This window comes from Antedon bifida, chromosome 10, assembly GCF_963402885.1.
Source record: "Antedon bifida chromosome 10, ecAntBifi1.1, whole genome shotgun sequence".
In the NCBI taxonomy this organism is placed as follows: Eukaryota; Metazoa; Echinodermata; class Crinoidea; order Comatulida; family Antedonidae; genus Antedon; species Antedon bifida.
Window position 1 is genome coordinate 17,563,377 of NC_136235.1, and position 16,898 is coordinate 17,580,274.

Below are 16,898 nucleotides of genomic sequence, written 5' to 3' on the forward strand. Positions count from 1 at the left end.
CCAATCACAACTCATCTCTATAAATAGACTGTTGTGGTAGCCAATTCATGCATCAATGCGCATGAAAATAAACACTAGGCCTCATCTCGTGAGCGATTTATTGCTTTAGAAAAATACACTCACTATATTGGGTTGATTTTTCGATAACAAATATCATTGTAAAAATAAGCCTTGTTGTGTTATAAATGTTATTTACAGATGCATGGTTTTTTTTATACCAAACATAAGTCATTACTCACTGGTTGAAGGTGATGCATCACGGGTGAATCAAAAACCGGTTTCGTCTGGCTGTGCGTTACGTCACGTTTAGCTTGCTGTTGCTGGGGAAGTGGAATTTGAAGCCATAATCATTTGAATATGCAGAGGTGACACAGGACTGGACTGGTTGTTTGGTATAATAGACCTACACAAAAAATCTTTTCCAGTCTTTATTTAGTTATCATGATCAATAATTACAAATCTAACCTAACCAAAGAAAGTATGGAGAAAGCCGTGATGGCGAACAGTGTCTGCGACTACGAACGTGTCTGCAAATTCGAAGAAGGAGACGAAACGTTGACAAAAATGATCAAACCAAACAGAACAATTCATCAGAAAACAACAATTGTTTACAGAATTGCTGAAAAGTTCAAACTGATCATCTCAAAGTACTGGAACTGCCTTTGTGTGCTGGCTGCTGCGATGATGTTTGTTCCAGTAGCTGGGCTCATTTTCAACTACAATCTCATCTCCGTCTGTTTCAAGGAAGAATTTGAGAGCGATGCCATTATAACAGGTAAGATATGAATTAGATTAATATCAATATATTTGTAGTTTTTTCAGGCATAAGCTGCCAGTGAAATCGGAAAACCGATTGCAGACGATATGTCATAATTAAGGAGGTAAGTATTTTCTTGATTTGTTGCGTCAGTATTTATCTGAATCGCTGACGATTCAATACTGTTCTGTATTACTTATTGTTTTGCGTTGCATTTACGAATAATAAATATGTTTATTTCATCAAAATCATAGTTAGTGAAAATATTCAATTAAACATACTTAAACATAATATAAGCTGAGAAAGTCTGCGTGAAGGTCCACTTTAAATAAAATTGTAACAAATTATGCTGCTGGCTTTTTATAGCTCCATGCTTAAACCATCCATTAAGTCCGTGCTTAGAATGCGTGTACGCATGCGCACCATGATACGATAGAACAATAAGCTTTCTTTTAAATAATTCAACCTCATCTTGGTAAATTACACGTCGTATGCCAAACTGCAGTACAATTTTAACAATGACCTTGAGTGACCAGCTGTTTGCATTGTACTGTAGTAAGGACGATTGGATTTGTTGTGTATATTCATTCAGCTTGTCGTTCGACACTAAACCTACACGTATTGAAATAAAATATTCATTGACAGTACTCTGTATAATTATGTAATGTTCGTTATACAATATAAAGGGAATACAGGTTTAATTTAGAACGATCACAGTTAATAATATAATAATCTAGAAAATAAATTCCAACTTGACATTGAAATCTTTTGTAAATAAGTATAAAATACTATTAATAAACTAAGCCGCATTGTCCTCGAATTGCATTAAAAAGAGATTAGTTTTGAACAATTGCCAGACTGACTGAAAGGACCATACATGGCACCCGAGGTGACCTAGCCAGCTATCTAATTTTATCCTCTCATGGTGCAATAGCATGATATTCATAATCCTATACAAAGGTCACAGGAATAACATTTCATAATTGTATGGAAATATTATGCAAAATGGAATATAAAATGTAATACATTATCAGACACGCCTGTTAATCAATACACAGCACGTATGCATACTTGTAATGAACTATGACCTATAAATTGTCCATGACCATTGCAACAGTACATATAATTTATACAGTAATACTTAAAGATACATAGTTTAGTCTCGAGTATGAGTTATACAACCAGACTATCGGACATGTGGTGTATAACGATGACAGCATAACATTTTAGGCAATCCTGTTGGAGTATTTTAACACCAGCAAACAGTTGCACAGACGCATTGTGTAATATATTATAATTGCACTTTTAAGATCATATGATGGACGGTTAGTTTGCATGGTCTGTTACAACAATTGTATATTACACTAGTACTAGTAGTAAGTATAATGTGGATAGATATAAAAATCCCAGTTTATTATATAACGGTCTCAAACATCGTATAAGTACGATTTATTTTGTTAACCCAATACATTTTCTTCCATCTACCTATAACCGATTAAATTATATTGACATTGAAAAATTGCTATGAAAATGCTGGTACCGTATAACAAACTGTAACTTTGTACATGGTGAATAAAGCAATCGAACGACTTAATATAATTAGATCACATGGTCGGTTCTCGTATAATTTATGCTTATATACCCATTGTATACCGGGCTGATATACGTAGAGTAGTTATTATGAAGCTTGGTTCCCACTAGGACGCAACGTAAGGGCGTAGACGCAACGCAAGCGAGTTGACCAATGCCAAGCGCCAGTTTGAATAATCCATCGCTTGTGATTGGTAAAATCCCTACGTCCTTACTTTGCGTCCTAGTGGGAACTAAGCATTAGTTCCCACTATGTTGACGCAACACGCGACGACGTAATGCGCAACGCAAGTGTTCGGTCAAATATTGCTTGAAATACGCTTAAGCCGAGTTAGAAACCGAGCTTTAATTACATAACGTGATTCCCGGCGCTCCCTTGTTTTGCTTGCTAAAGTGCTTGACAAGTATAATGATATTATTTCTTTTAAACACTTCCTTGATCGCGAGAAGTTACGGTTCGATGGTGTTTTCTAAATTGTTAAAAATAATAAGCAGACAAGTTCCGCATGCTGAGGTTTTGTGAAACGATGCTATATATGGCGAACCATTCATTCCTTATTGCGATTGCACAATTTTTCAAACGATATTCCGTGTGCATGCATTCTTAGGTTTGCGCAATATATTATCTGGAAGAAAAACATCCTTTCTGCAATTATGTTTTTGTTGTAATACTATTACAATTGTATGGTTTTGTTGGACTTGGAGAGTACAGCTAATATTTAAAGTTTCGACAAAAGTTTTCACAATAATTTATCCAAATACAGTTATCGTCCATTAAGATTAAGATAAACCCACTGATAATGACATGATAAGTAGTTGATAGTTCCACGGACGTTTCATGAACATTCTGCACATAATACCGTACAGCAAACATGCATGCGTTTATGGACAGTATGGATATCTAGCAATCAATATTGACTAAACATAATTTTAATTTTCATGAATAATGTAATATTAATATTCGATGCAATAATTAAATATATGATGACGTCATTCTGTAAAAAAAATCAGGGGAATTGGAGCAACTTATTTATCTATGCGTGGGGTTATATTGCGCGTTATCCACTTTCCAAAAATTGGCAAAACCTAAAAAATGTTAATGCTAAAACGCCCATTAATGAAGCATAGTCAGAAACTTTGCATGTAGACATCACGTTTTGGGGAGACTTCATACATATTATTTCCTATTAGCTACACCGCAAGAGGTTCGAAAAGAGTTCAAATTACAATTCATTAATTACTTTTGCCTCACATTTGTATCAAGTTCGGAAAGAGACACCAGTGAATTAAAGTTGATATCAGAGGTTTATGTATGCATTACCCCATATAGTCTTGATTCTGTGCTAATGTATAAATGCCTAACAAAATCTATATACTGTAATAAATTTACGATAATAGGGAAAAAAAATGGGATAAATCGTGTGTAACTCAATGGTAAAGTTGGTACATACTGATTTTAACCACCTAACCCTGTTTACTAATTAAGTTTAATTAGATAATGAGTTATTGACGATTAAAACGAAGTTAGATTATTTTAAACGACTTGCCCCGAACGTGGTCTGTCTAACATGCTGAAACATTTGCCTCACTTTTCCAGTTTCCAGTCTTTGAAATTTCACTAAAACAATTTGTGACTGATCGATTGTTATCGATTGATATCCAATACGGTTATTTTTAACCTGTCTTGACCTATTGATTGATTTTATATTGTATGCAAATATATGTTTGTGTAGATTATAACAAGTTTAATTTCAATAACGTCCTTAAACGTGGTCTTAAAACAATAGAAAGTTGTGAACAATAGCACGCAATTATAATAATGCGAAACAGGTCGGAATGGGAAAACAGAAAATGGAAATTAATATGTGCCAACATCAAGACTATCAATTGTTATTAATGTACACACAGTAGCAGTCGTCTTTAGTAATTCAATGTTTGGACCTCTAACTATCTCTAACTAATGTCAAGACCAGGGGGGTAGTATAAGCTTTTGTTGATTGCCTTCTCAACGAAGACGGTGGAATGACGTCATTGCGTCGTCCATGTAATTGCAGGCCTAAAATTGAGTTTAAAAAATCCCTACAATACAGACATAGCAATAACGTAGAACGATCGAGGATCGACACTGCCTTCTTTAAACGTTACCAAATGCAAGAAATGCACAAAATAACATAATACATAATTAGTATAATAGTATCAATTAAAAAAAAGTACGAGTAGTTTATCGTATGAAAGGGTGTTTACTCGTTATTGGTCACCGGATGGGAACAAGGTTACTTGATGGTCATTCTTTTAGCAAAATGTTCTGTGTGCACCGTAAAACGTTTAGTAGCAGCATGGTTTAGGTTATTTATAGTTCCATGGTTGGTAGCAGGTTAAATTTAAGCTAGCATAAACAATTATTGTTTTAATAAAATTATAACCATGCATGCCAACTGTAAATGGTGGTGCTGCGCTTCAGAACCGACATTAATCGAATTAATGAATATTCAATTAACCTAACCTATTTTATAATAAATTATAATTATTTTGTGTGAATTTAAATGAATTAAAAATTACAGGGCCATTTTCATATTTGTTTGGTTTTACAAGTATTGATTTAACCTCAATGAAATGTATTAATATTAAGCAGACAACAAGGCTGTACTTTGCATATAGTATTTTTGAAGCAGACAACAACAGACTGTCAGTCAGGTAAAAACCTGCTGGAACCAGATCTGTACTAATTAAGCTTGCAATTGAAACCACGTGATGCATTCATTATTTAATGCGTTGGTTGTTGGTTATTATAATATTATTCCAACTCGCTCATTTTGCTCGATAGGACTTTAGAAATCGAAACCTTTGGAATCCATATAAGGAGTTGGTATTACATGCATCATGCCCTTTGTACAATTACTATTAACAATAAAGAACATGTAGCCCACTTCAATATCAAAATTTCGTTTTGTAGCGATATCATTATTGTGTATTAGGGATACATAAGTATAATAATTTATTAAATGAATTCAACATATTACAGTAGCTGTCGATACGAGTGTATAAATAATTTCTAAAAATTGAAATTTAGACTTGGTAAAACGTTTTTCACACAGTCGGGCAGTGTAAGAGAATTTCAAAAGAATTGCCTAATCGTGGATAAGTAATACCACTTTCCCTTTTTGATTTTGCTAAATAAAGTGACCGGAAGGGTCATTAGGACACTGGTTTTGTTCGTGAATCATCCAATTTCTGAAATAAACAGCTGATTTGAATTATCCTAAAGCTCTGTCTACACTATCAAACTTTATGTGACAAAAACATGTGCCCATATTATGGAAATGATGATGTCATGCCATATTTAAGCATATCACAACCATATTTTGTCAAAATAGTTTAATAGTGTAGACAGAGGTTTAGACCAACAGACGTTGATTTTAAATGTGAATAATTGCAAGCATTTAAAACAAATAAATAAAAATTTTTATTTCAAAAATAGATATGCAATTAACTATAAACAGGTGTTCAACAAATGTATTATTTTATTTACAATGTATATTATGCAAATAAGGAAGCATTGTACAATAGCATCTGTGTAATTAAATAAACGTTAAGCCTATACATTGAACTTTATTATCAGGTGAACCTGATAATATTCAAAAAATGATGTAGAACTAAGCAAAACCGTATTGATACGAGATAAGATATTTCGATTACAATATGAAGAGAAGCTCTTTACTGACGGCGAATTACATTATACATGTTGCCATGGTACCCGTGACGCATTTATTATAAGATATCATCTATCTTCTGCCTTTTGAAGTGTTAATAAACTCGCATAAGTAGACTCTTGACCCTGTGCCTTGTTGAAAAAAGCGTATTGAAATTAAAATGATTGATAAATGTTTATTAATAGGATTCGGAGTAGGGGGTTTTATGATGTGTACATAATAATTGATAAAAATGCATATTGTGAAATATTTCTATTTTAAAAAATATTTTTAAATAATAATCTTATCTAATATCATTCTTGTTTTTTTTTTCGTTTAGGTTGGATCGGATCGGCTGCGATCAGTCTTGCCGTTATCTCGTCACCGATAACGGTAGCGCTCTTCGATCGTTTTAGTTATCGTCCGATAATCATCGTTGGTCTTGCGTTATGTTCAATTGGTTGCGTCTTGACGTCATTTGTTCAATCTGCAGCTCTTCTATTCCTTACATACAGTATTTCAATGGGCATCGGTGCTAATATGGTCCAGTTTACTTCCTACAACACAATTCTAAACTTGTATCGAAACAGTAAATGCGCATTGGCCACCGGTACAGTAGGCTTGGGCTCCGCTCTAGGTAAGTTTATTATAACCAGAATAAGTGTATTGTTACTGATACCACACAGATAAGTCCATGCGCGCGATGAAGGATTAAAATTAATAACTATTATTGCAAACACTGAATTGCATTGTAAGCCTAAGACTCCCTATACGCGCGCTTTTCGAATGGTGTATCTTTGTGCTGTCATGGCGAAGTAACTTAAGCAATGACTTTAGAGATACTTATGCACATGGAAATATTTAAACACAATATGTTTAACTAAAATGTACTTAACCTTCTGATATGCAAATGACTTGCAAAATAATACAATGGTTTGACAACTTTTTGTTTAGTAACGATAAAGGTTAAAGTGTTATTGAATTCACCTAATATTGACCGTGCTTAAAGATCAAACCAAATATGTATTTGGCGTACAACAAACATTTCTTATCTTTCGTGCTTCTTCAACAGATGTCAATTTATACAAAGTCTCATATAGTACAATTAATCTCACTTCAGTATTGTTTGTTTGAGATCCAACATCAGTACTGTTGTACTTATCAATCCATATAGCGCCCTCACAACAATAATATTCCGCCCTCACAACAATAATATTCCGCCCTCACAACACCAATTTTCCGCCCTCATACGTTAGAACAACAAACACAATTTGGAAATGGTTTTTTTTTGTAGGTATGATGGTATTTCCTGGCATACTAGAATCCTTAATAGAAATGTTAGGATGGCGTGTGACGTTCCGTATCATGGCCGCCATCATAATGTTCAACGGATTGGTATGTTGTATCTTTCTTGGCTCACCATCGCAGTCCTTTGAAACTGAAGATGCTGATGAAGTCTTTGAGAAGAAAGTAGACCCTGTCAAAGAAATCCGAATGTCAATGAGGAGAGAGAGCTTTGCTCAGAAGTCAGTTAGCTTGCTAAAAGAGCTCAACGCGTGGCTGATATCTACGGCTTTTCTGTTCTTAGGTATCGCCATTGTGTTCTTCTATGTAGACCTGGTACGTATCAACACTAGTAAATAACACGTGGTATTTAGAGTAAGATTTCATAAGATGAACCGACTGATGGACTTCCATGAAAAAACACAAACTGGAAAAACCCAACCTCATAAATAAAATGAATAATAACGTTATTATAAAATATAACGTATTTGGTTTTATAATAATATGATATTGAAATTACCTTTGTGGGGTTAATTGCATAAATTTTACCTGTTTTACACAATCCTGGTTATTAAATCAACAACAGAATCTAAAAATGATACATATTAATTGTAAAACGTCATCGAATCTGTGAATTTATCGCGACTACGCATGTTTAGGAGATTATTAAATTCTTAATAAAGTCTTTTACAGGTGATACAAATTGTCTGCACTGTAATAATATGGTAAAATTACCATTCTCAAAATAAAGATAAACAATTAATTTGAAAAAAAAATTGTATGATGACGTAATCAAGAGCGATTCTGTTGTTTAAAATGTTCACCGAGACAGCTTGGTGAGACAAGGATTGTGTCTGACGGATGCCTTTTAGTTGTTATACATAACAAGGAGAATTTCCTCGGTCGGTTCAGACACGAAGGTTTTGGAAACTTACGACGGTTTCGGATCAAAGCACGCGCGCAAGTCGATGAGTTTTAAACTTTTGAAAAACTTAACAAATACATATTGCCGCAATGTGATAAATTTTGGTTTATTGCGTTAGCTTGATGAGCCTAATCCTAATTAAATGATGAACTGTTGATCATACCCGAGTTCTTTCTTTCTAGAAGTCACTTATGTGATGTGTTCTCTTTGAGAGTTATTTCTAAGCTAAATAACTTTTACAGAGTTTCCTAAATGAATTACATTCGGATTAATAAATATCCACATTTGAGATTTGAGATCGCGTAATGTTTTCCTTCAACCTTGGTGTCAATCTAAGTTCACATACTAATTAGACCGTTAAGTGGAGAGGTTTCTTCCTGCTTAGACATGTGGAAACTTCTTGTCATTTTATATTAAGGAAAAAATCGCAACGATCATGGCAGGCGTATTGGACGTGTGAAATAATTACAAAGCAGTTTACTATTAGTTGTTGTAAAAAAAACAAACAAATGTAATTTCGAAATCATTGCTTATACAGTGTCTTTTCGAAATTGTATTGTGGTAAAACATAAAAAACATTTATTTTTTGGTTTTCTGTTCTCTGCAGTCGCTTTAATTTGCTTGTCGCGAAACGAAAATGTTGTAATTCAAACGACAGCCAATCAAAACTGCTTTAGAAGTTAAAATTCCAAAAAATTTAAAATATGCAAGTTTAAGGTTCAAATGTTAAATATGAAAGTCATAACACCTCCAGTTGTCCGCCATGTTCATGTATATGCCTAACATCATAGTCTACCCACGTCTGTATAGATTGGATTTCTGCGTAGCGTTGGCTTTGACGACGAGGATGGTGCTCTATTCCTAACCGTGATGGGAGGAACTGAGCTTGGCGGTCGTGTACTCTGCACCCTACTTGGAGATCATCTACCGCTGGCGGTTTCAAGTTCCTACGGGCTAGCTAGCCTCGTGGGTGCTGTGCCGGCAGTGGTACTACCGTTTATGGCCAACAACTTCGCCGGAGTGCTAATATGTATTATAGGTAACCACCAACCTGCGATGGGTGGAACTATTTTTCTCAGACCACCAATATATAAAATCACACCAAATAGGTGTACGCCCAATATATAACTAAACTTGTGAATGATTGTCTGCGATGTTCAATTTTGGAAACAAATTAAATAATTTAGTCATGTGACAATTCAAATTTGTATCTTAAAATCAATATTTTATTACCACCTATTTAAATGATTTTCTTTCACGACATTTTCCAAATTTGAAAGAGCTACAATCTATCACATTTTTTTTTATTGAAAAGAATTTTAGAAATCTGATAGATTCAAATTTAAAACTATACGAATTAAGTAAAGATGTCTTGGAAACCCGCAAATTGGACAAGAGTCAAGTAATCGAAACACTTCTTTTTCGAAAAAGAAAGGTCACGTTAAGGTTAAACGGTTCAAACTTCCCGGTATTCAGTAAATGTGCTTTGTGTAACACTTACTACCTCGTGATGGTAATGTTAGGAATATCTCACTATCACCATTTATCGTCTGGGGTTTTCCCCGCCAAATTTCGCAAAATTGCTCCGCGGCTTTGTTTACTGCAAAGTAATTTGGATTTCACATTGCTCCGCTGAATAAACGGTGATAGTGGGTTTCGCGGATTAATTTAGTAACTGTATTTCTTTTTCAGTATTGTTAATTTAACGCATGTAGTTCTCACGGGCGAGCAACTGTTACACAAAAAAGCACTCTCTGAACATCGATGTCCATTTAAATATATATTTGGTACACTGTCATTTTAGTATGACTAATTTTCTATTAGATTTCTAAATTCTTGTTCACTGTTTTTATTTTCTCACAATGTAGCACAATCTTGTAGCTCGTTTTATGTTCTGTAACTACATTTGGCCATAATCATGATTTTCTTGACAAAAAAAATATTATTCAATAAATGTATCCAAAACATTCAATATTCATCGAATTCAAACTCATTTTTGGCCGTTTCGTAACTAATTATTTCATCACGTGACGTCATGATGCACTTGAATTTAGGAAAGGTCAATCAATATTTTCAACGACATACATTTAGATATCCTGAAATACTTAATCTAATTGCTGATTAAATCAATCAATCGTTCCATTTCAATGGAACTATTCCAACTGTAATTGAATATGCCAAAACAGTATTGTAGTCAAAGCATATTGAACATTTGTCCAGCATATGTTGAGAATTCAATTAAAAATAATGACAACAAAAACCATACTGCCATGAACTTATAATGACCCAGTCAATTTTACAATCCTTCTCCTATTTTGGTTTTATTAAATTTAATTAAATTCTGAAATTATTAAACTAAAGAAATTAGTATTTGGCCAATGTTTAAGATTTACAGCAGAGCTAACCATATTGTGTTTACAGCTACTTTAGTAGTTAATTATTAGATGTTAACTATTATTTTTTATGTTCTATAATAGTTCTGAGCCTGGCGAGGTCTTTGATCAACACGCTTTGGTTTCCTCTGTGCGTTGAGGTGTTCCATATTAATCAAACTTCTGTTGGTTGCACTTTTCTAAGTGTAGCCTTTGGAATTGGAAATCTTCTTGGTTCAGTAATTGCAGGTTAGTACTATAATTGCCATTCAACTGTGCCTTAAAACACTGAATTTTATTCTCTGGGACAATAACTTCCATTCCATGTCTTTGCGTTGAATGGTTGATCTGAACTTAGAGTAGGCATGTTTTTTGTTGACTGTTACAGTCCTGACGGGGATTTTAGATTAATATGCCTAAAAAAAGTTTGACACACATGGCGTGTCATAACTTTGAGCTGGAACTGGAGCGCTCACACTCCTCGTCACATCATGTATCATGTAAAAGCAAATGTGAACCTTGGTCCCCACAGAGGTTTTTTTTACTTTTGACGTTTTCGTTTTTTGAACTCTAGGTACGCTATTGGATGTAACTGGTACCTACAATGCTACGTTTTACCTATGTGGTGTTTTACATGTTTCGGCAACGGTGTTAATCTTGATTGTACGTCATCGAACCAAGACTTCGAAACATCAGCTCACAGAAACACATCGTGTAAAATACCTTGGAAGTATGATGAGTATACCAGCTCTTCATCAACCACAGTCACACACCGAAGTCTACTACATTGAAAACATAATCACCACCGTCTAAACGTCCTTCCTGAAGGACCACTTTTGTTGCTTCAAAATAACAGTAGGCCTACGCGACCGATGTTTAGTGTTGCGAACGTATCGACATTTTGTGGACATGTTAAACTACAGTACTACAACCGCATTCGAGCATTAAAACGATTTGTTTAGACTTTAAATCACAAACGATAAAGTACCTGTTCACACAAATTCAATACACTGTTCAAAAATAGAAAGTATGTTGAAGTAATAGAATGAAACATTATACACTTTATTTATTTAATTTATTTATAACACACTTTTACAGTTTTGTTTTTAAAAGCAAAAAATAGAAACGCAAAACCACTCGGCAAAATAAACAAGTAACGGTTTAGCTGATGTGTATAGAGAAAAGTCAGCCCAATCGAGCATGAGACGTCATCTCGATACGATGGCCTCTCGTGTCATAACTGACTTTAATACAGCACGTTACAAGTCCCATTAAATTTCAATTTTCCGAGACCAGTTAGAGCTTGTGTTAATATAACGATGTTTAAACAGTAAATTTTCAATTGTGGATGTAAATACGTTTTAGTATTACATTCCTTATCTTAACAGTCAACAGTCTACGTGCGCATGTGCACGACTTGGGCGTAGTTCATAATTCTTCACAGATAAAATAACAAGTGCAAGGGAATTGCATTAAAAGAAAAAAAAGTTGTATATTGCACTAAGCTCGACTGGTCATGTTATATTTGTAAGAATTTCTGCTTGGTTTTTGTTTATATGAGAAAATGTGTGAAATAGGTGCTATTAAGTTTCTCATTATTATTATGGAAATCGAGATACTGACATGTTTTATACGTTACATTGGGTTTTTTTTCTCGATAAAGTGCTAAGTGATAGATATTAATATTTTTCTAGTGTGCACGATGATAAATGTTTAAGCTGTGATGTTTATATGAATTTTTTGCTTATTTAGATATTTAGAATTAGTTAAAAAGACTTAGTTCATTACTACGGTGGTACCCCATTTTCTTTGAGGGGTTGTTTCAATGGTTATTTGGAAATAATACATAAGTTAAAAAGTATAAATTGTGTTATTAGTATTGCTAAGGCTGCACACATATAATAAGGATTGCTTGTGCATACTAAGATATCTTCGACAACTCTGCGTCGATTCAAGGGCCGGACCATTTTTGCCCTGATAAATACAGATGTGTTTCTGTAGGTCTACATATTATAAACAGTAATACAATGTTCTTATTTCATTTAATGTCCGGAGAAAAGCGTAAGTCGTATCAATACGTATAGTTTAGATTATTTAAATTCTGCTCAACAACCCATAGATGGCAAGCTAAATACATGTGGACAATTGACATGTATTTTTTATGTTCAATAAAGAATACGATATATTGTCTTGATTTGTTTGTATTGTTAAAGACAGTAGAGTAAGAACAAATGCAATAAAAGTATTTAAATAAATAAACTTGCGTGTCTATGTGTTGTGACGTCATAAGCAAATGTTTGTACATTTCTTAGTCCTGTTTACGAGGCTTTGTCATCAACTACAAGATTTACTTTTACAGTTTGCAGTATTTTACAGAAGTGTTGATGACATAAAATTAATGATTTGGAACTTTTTCGTGTAATTTTTAAGAAGTATGGAGCGCTGTTTGATCTATGGATTTTCTCCATTGTATTATTCACATCGTCCTTATATTTGACATCTGACTATTTTAGTGCTCCTCACGGAAAAATAATTAGTTGGTCAGTATAAAAATACTAAAATTCAATTTTAAAACTATAGTTTTTGATACTGCATTTCTAAATAAACTACATAATGTTATACTGTATAACCAAAGAAGATACAAGATATGCAATCGGCAAGTTACTGTAGGAAAAACCGAAACGAACCTGACATGAATTAGACGTACGTCAATGTTTTCGTATTGGAAATACTGTAGATAGCGCCACCTTTATTTAACATCCCAACAACTATAAAATAGGTTTTATATCGATTGTAAAAAGCTTAAAACTTCTGTATCAAAACATCGGCATGTTATTTGTGTATGATTTTAAAAAGCAAACAAAGTATTATATTTAAGGGAACAGACAATCCGTTTATGTGGTACCGATTGTACTACATTTACCTTATTGAAAGAACTGCGTGTCTGTCTCAAAGGGATTGTATAAAGGGTACGTTTGACTGAACGGAAATGGTTGACTGGAAATTATACAAATCAACACAATAAGGACAGTGCTAATTATAAATGATTGTGATATATAACGCTTAGGGTTAAACAAAAATATAATGGTTCCCCATCCTCACGTTCCAAATGGATCTGCTCCATTGTGTGCATAGCCTACCTATTACGTCACATGTTAACTTAGTGTAGCCTATCTTTACTATCGGTCTACTGCGCGACAAAACCGCATTGTCAACAGCTGTTATTATTAATATCTATTTACAAGCCCTATATCAGCTCCTTCTTTTGATATACAATTTAATTTCATGGTTATACTAATATAATTTAGTAAGATCTGGCAAATATTTAAACTGTCAGCGTTGATGCATGGGCCTGTTTTTGGGAACAAACACTTGATATGATATCACCTCAATCAAATGGACAGGACGAATCATGAGATTTTGCTAAAGTGCGAGACATTGAGACATGTAGTTCATTCATTCAATAATGTTCCTAATTTTCTGACATTATAACGCGGGTGTTCTTAAAATCGAGGGCGCTAAACAAACAAAAATGGACGAGATCGAATACAGGTGGCGTAAGCCGCAGACAAAAAAAAGATGTTATGTGTGCTCTCCCTGCCTCAGTACTAAGGTCCTGCCACAGCCTTGGGGTCGTTTCCACCTTATCATCATCAGATGCATTGCTGGTGCTGTCTCATGATGTGTGGAGGAAAGGGGGACGTTTAATTCTGTGAACCCGAAACACAGTAGCCTCGCATAGCTTTAACTCTATTCCAGTTCGAACCCACGACATTCATGTTATTAACACGATGCTCAGACGACTGAGCTAACCGGTCATATTGTTTATTTGTAGGTTAATACTAATGTTATTCCCTGAAGTTGACGTTCATGACGTTCATGAATATGCATATTTATGACGTAACGATGAATTACGTAATATGAAGGACGTATAAATATACTATTGTCAGCTTTTCAGTCGTGTACTTTGTGGAGTAACGGGTAATCTCTATTTTGAGTACTCTCGGCTCTGTAGCTTGGGTTTAAATGGAAAATACATACTATACAGAGAAATTGAGAGGGTTAAGTTAATTTAGGAAATAGGTAAGCTTTGCATAGTCAACTGTCATGTCATCATACCGGTAACCACTATCTGAATAGGACATTTTTCGACGTTCTCTCCCAGACTATCATCAACAGATGATGAACGGTTCGAATTTATGATATAAGACTAATAGATGTTGCTAGAAAAAATGCAAAGTATTATTAGTACTTCATAATTTATTGGATAACACATTCTGTCTGTCTCGTAACCTCTTTGACAAGTTCATGCTTAGTGCAAGATTCCTCATTAGGCCGCAGAACAGTGTTTCAGTAAAACCCCTTCTTTGGAATACCTCTATTAAGGGAAGATACTTTCTCGTGAAATGAACGAGGGACAATCTTGAACGGCCAGCCAATTTAAGGAGGAAAGTGTCCCCTCGATAGAGGCTCCACTGCATACACTGCAGTTAGGCATATAGGCATATATCAATGCATGGTCTTAAGGGTTTTGGTATCGATTAGGACGCAACGCAAAGACATATGTAATTGCGCAACGCAAGTAATGTTACCACAGTCGCAATTGTGATTGTATCATGCGTCGTTGTGTCCAAGTAGAAACCAAAGCTTTATGCTCGGTTCCCACTAGAAAGAGACGAAACTCACAAGGACGTATCGTAACGATATCATCCGAACTGTCGCTTGTGATTGGTCAACTCGCTTGCGTTTCGTCTCCAGTGGGAACCAAGCTTTAGCCATGCGCAGTTACATCAGTTATGAAAGGATGCAACAGAGAGTGCCTGTTACCATGATTTCATCACAACTTTCTGTATTTTTCTGGAAACGCCTCACATGAAAGGAACAAAACAATAACAGAATCATTATCATCTTATATGAAACTAATTAATGTGCATCAACCCTTTAATTGTAACGAGGATGTTTTTCTAATGTAGACTACATTTTTATTTAAAAATAATTTACATTGATTTGCATTGAATAGGATTAAACCGGTATATTTCGGAATAAATTACTTAATTTGATTGCTTCTGAAAAACTAATTAATTTAGCGCTTATAGAAAACATTCCGAAATTATGAGCAGCTGGCCTGGATGGATCACAGATCTGAGCTCTGTCTACACTATCAAACTAGTTTGACAAAACTGTGATGTGCCCAAATATGGTAGTGATATACCCAAATATGGTAGTGATATGACGTCATCATGTCCATATATGGGCACATCAAATGTTTGTTTGTCAGATTTTTGATAGTGTGGACAGAGCTTTATCATACCGAGCATACGATATAACTATCCAAACGAGTTGTATCATGTGATATAGAGTCATGATCACACGGGCTAAAAATTGTAAAATTAACTGCTGAATTTTTCTTTTGCGATGTATGTTTTAATACCCCCCTCCCCTGTACATCTTTGATCCGCCTATGGTCAATACTGTTTATATCATTCGTCCTTCCAACAATCAAACAAAAGATACTTAATTTCAATTTACTGCGTATGAATAGATATTAGTGTTTTCTTAGGTCACTGAAGAAAGATGGTCGATAAGCTATCACAGTTAGATTTTTAATGAAGGCCGTACACAATCAACATTACCTGGGAATTATGACAGAGCTGGATTATTTAATCAAAGCGAGTGACAATCAAATTTGCAAACACATATCGAGGTACACCTTTTTAATTACCATATAATAGCTATACTTACCAGGGTCAAATTCATATTATCAATCAATCAATCAATCAATCAATCTTTTATTTCGGAAGTAAAATTACGTATAAACCTAACAGAAAACTGTACTAATACTATACTACTCATCTCAGGATGACATTCCACCTAGAGATTATCTTTGACTTATAAGACGTTGTCTGTGATCATTGAGACTAAAACTAAAGCCTATACATACTACATATATCGATATATATTATACAAATATCCTGGATTTATATAGCGCCTAACGTTGTGAAACCTCTAAGTGCTGAACATTATTATTTTATTGATTTCTTTATATTTTATTCTGGTATTTATAAAAACATTTGTTATTGCAGTCAAGATCTACTAAATTGCATCAACATTTACAATTTCTACAAACATATTACCGATTTTCCTGTTATTGTTATAATAATAATAATAATAATAATAAGTACAAGAATAATATCCTGGATTTATATAGCGCCTAATGTTGTGAAACCTCTAAGTGCTGAACATTATTATTTTATTGATTTCTTTATATTTTATTCTAATAT

The 16,898-nt window shown here is 34.2% G+C and overlaps 1 protein-coding gene across 1 annotated transcript; it reads left to right on the forward strand.

Annotated features, from left to right (window-relative positions):
* The first annotated feature begins 324 nt into the window (after nucleotides 1-324).
* On the forward strand, nucleotides 325-12,806 carry LOC144853717 (monocarboxylate transporter 13-like). The gene is made up of 6 exons (XM_078711506.1): nucleotides 325-775; nucleotides 6,377-6,673; nucleotides 7,331-7,656; nucleotides 9,056-9,284; nucleotides 10,723-10,866; nucleotides 11,192-12,806. Exons 1-6 carry the CDS (start codon nucleotides 442-444, stop codon nucleotides 11,428-11,430), a joined length of 1,569 nt encoding a protein of 522 aa, XP_078567632.1. The 5' UTR covers nucleotides 325-441; the 3' UTR covers nucleotides 11,431-12,806.
* Nucleotides 12,807-16,898: the final 4,092 nt, after the last annotated feature.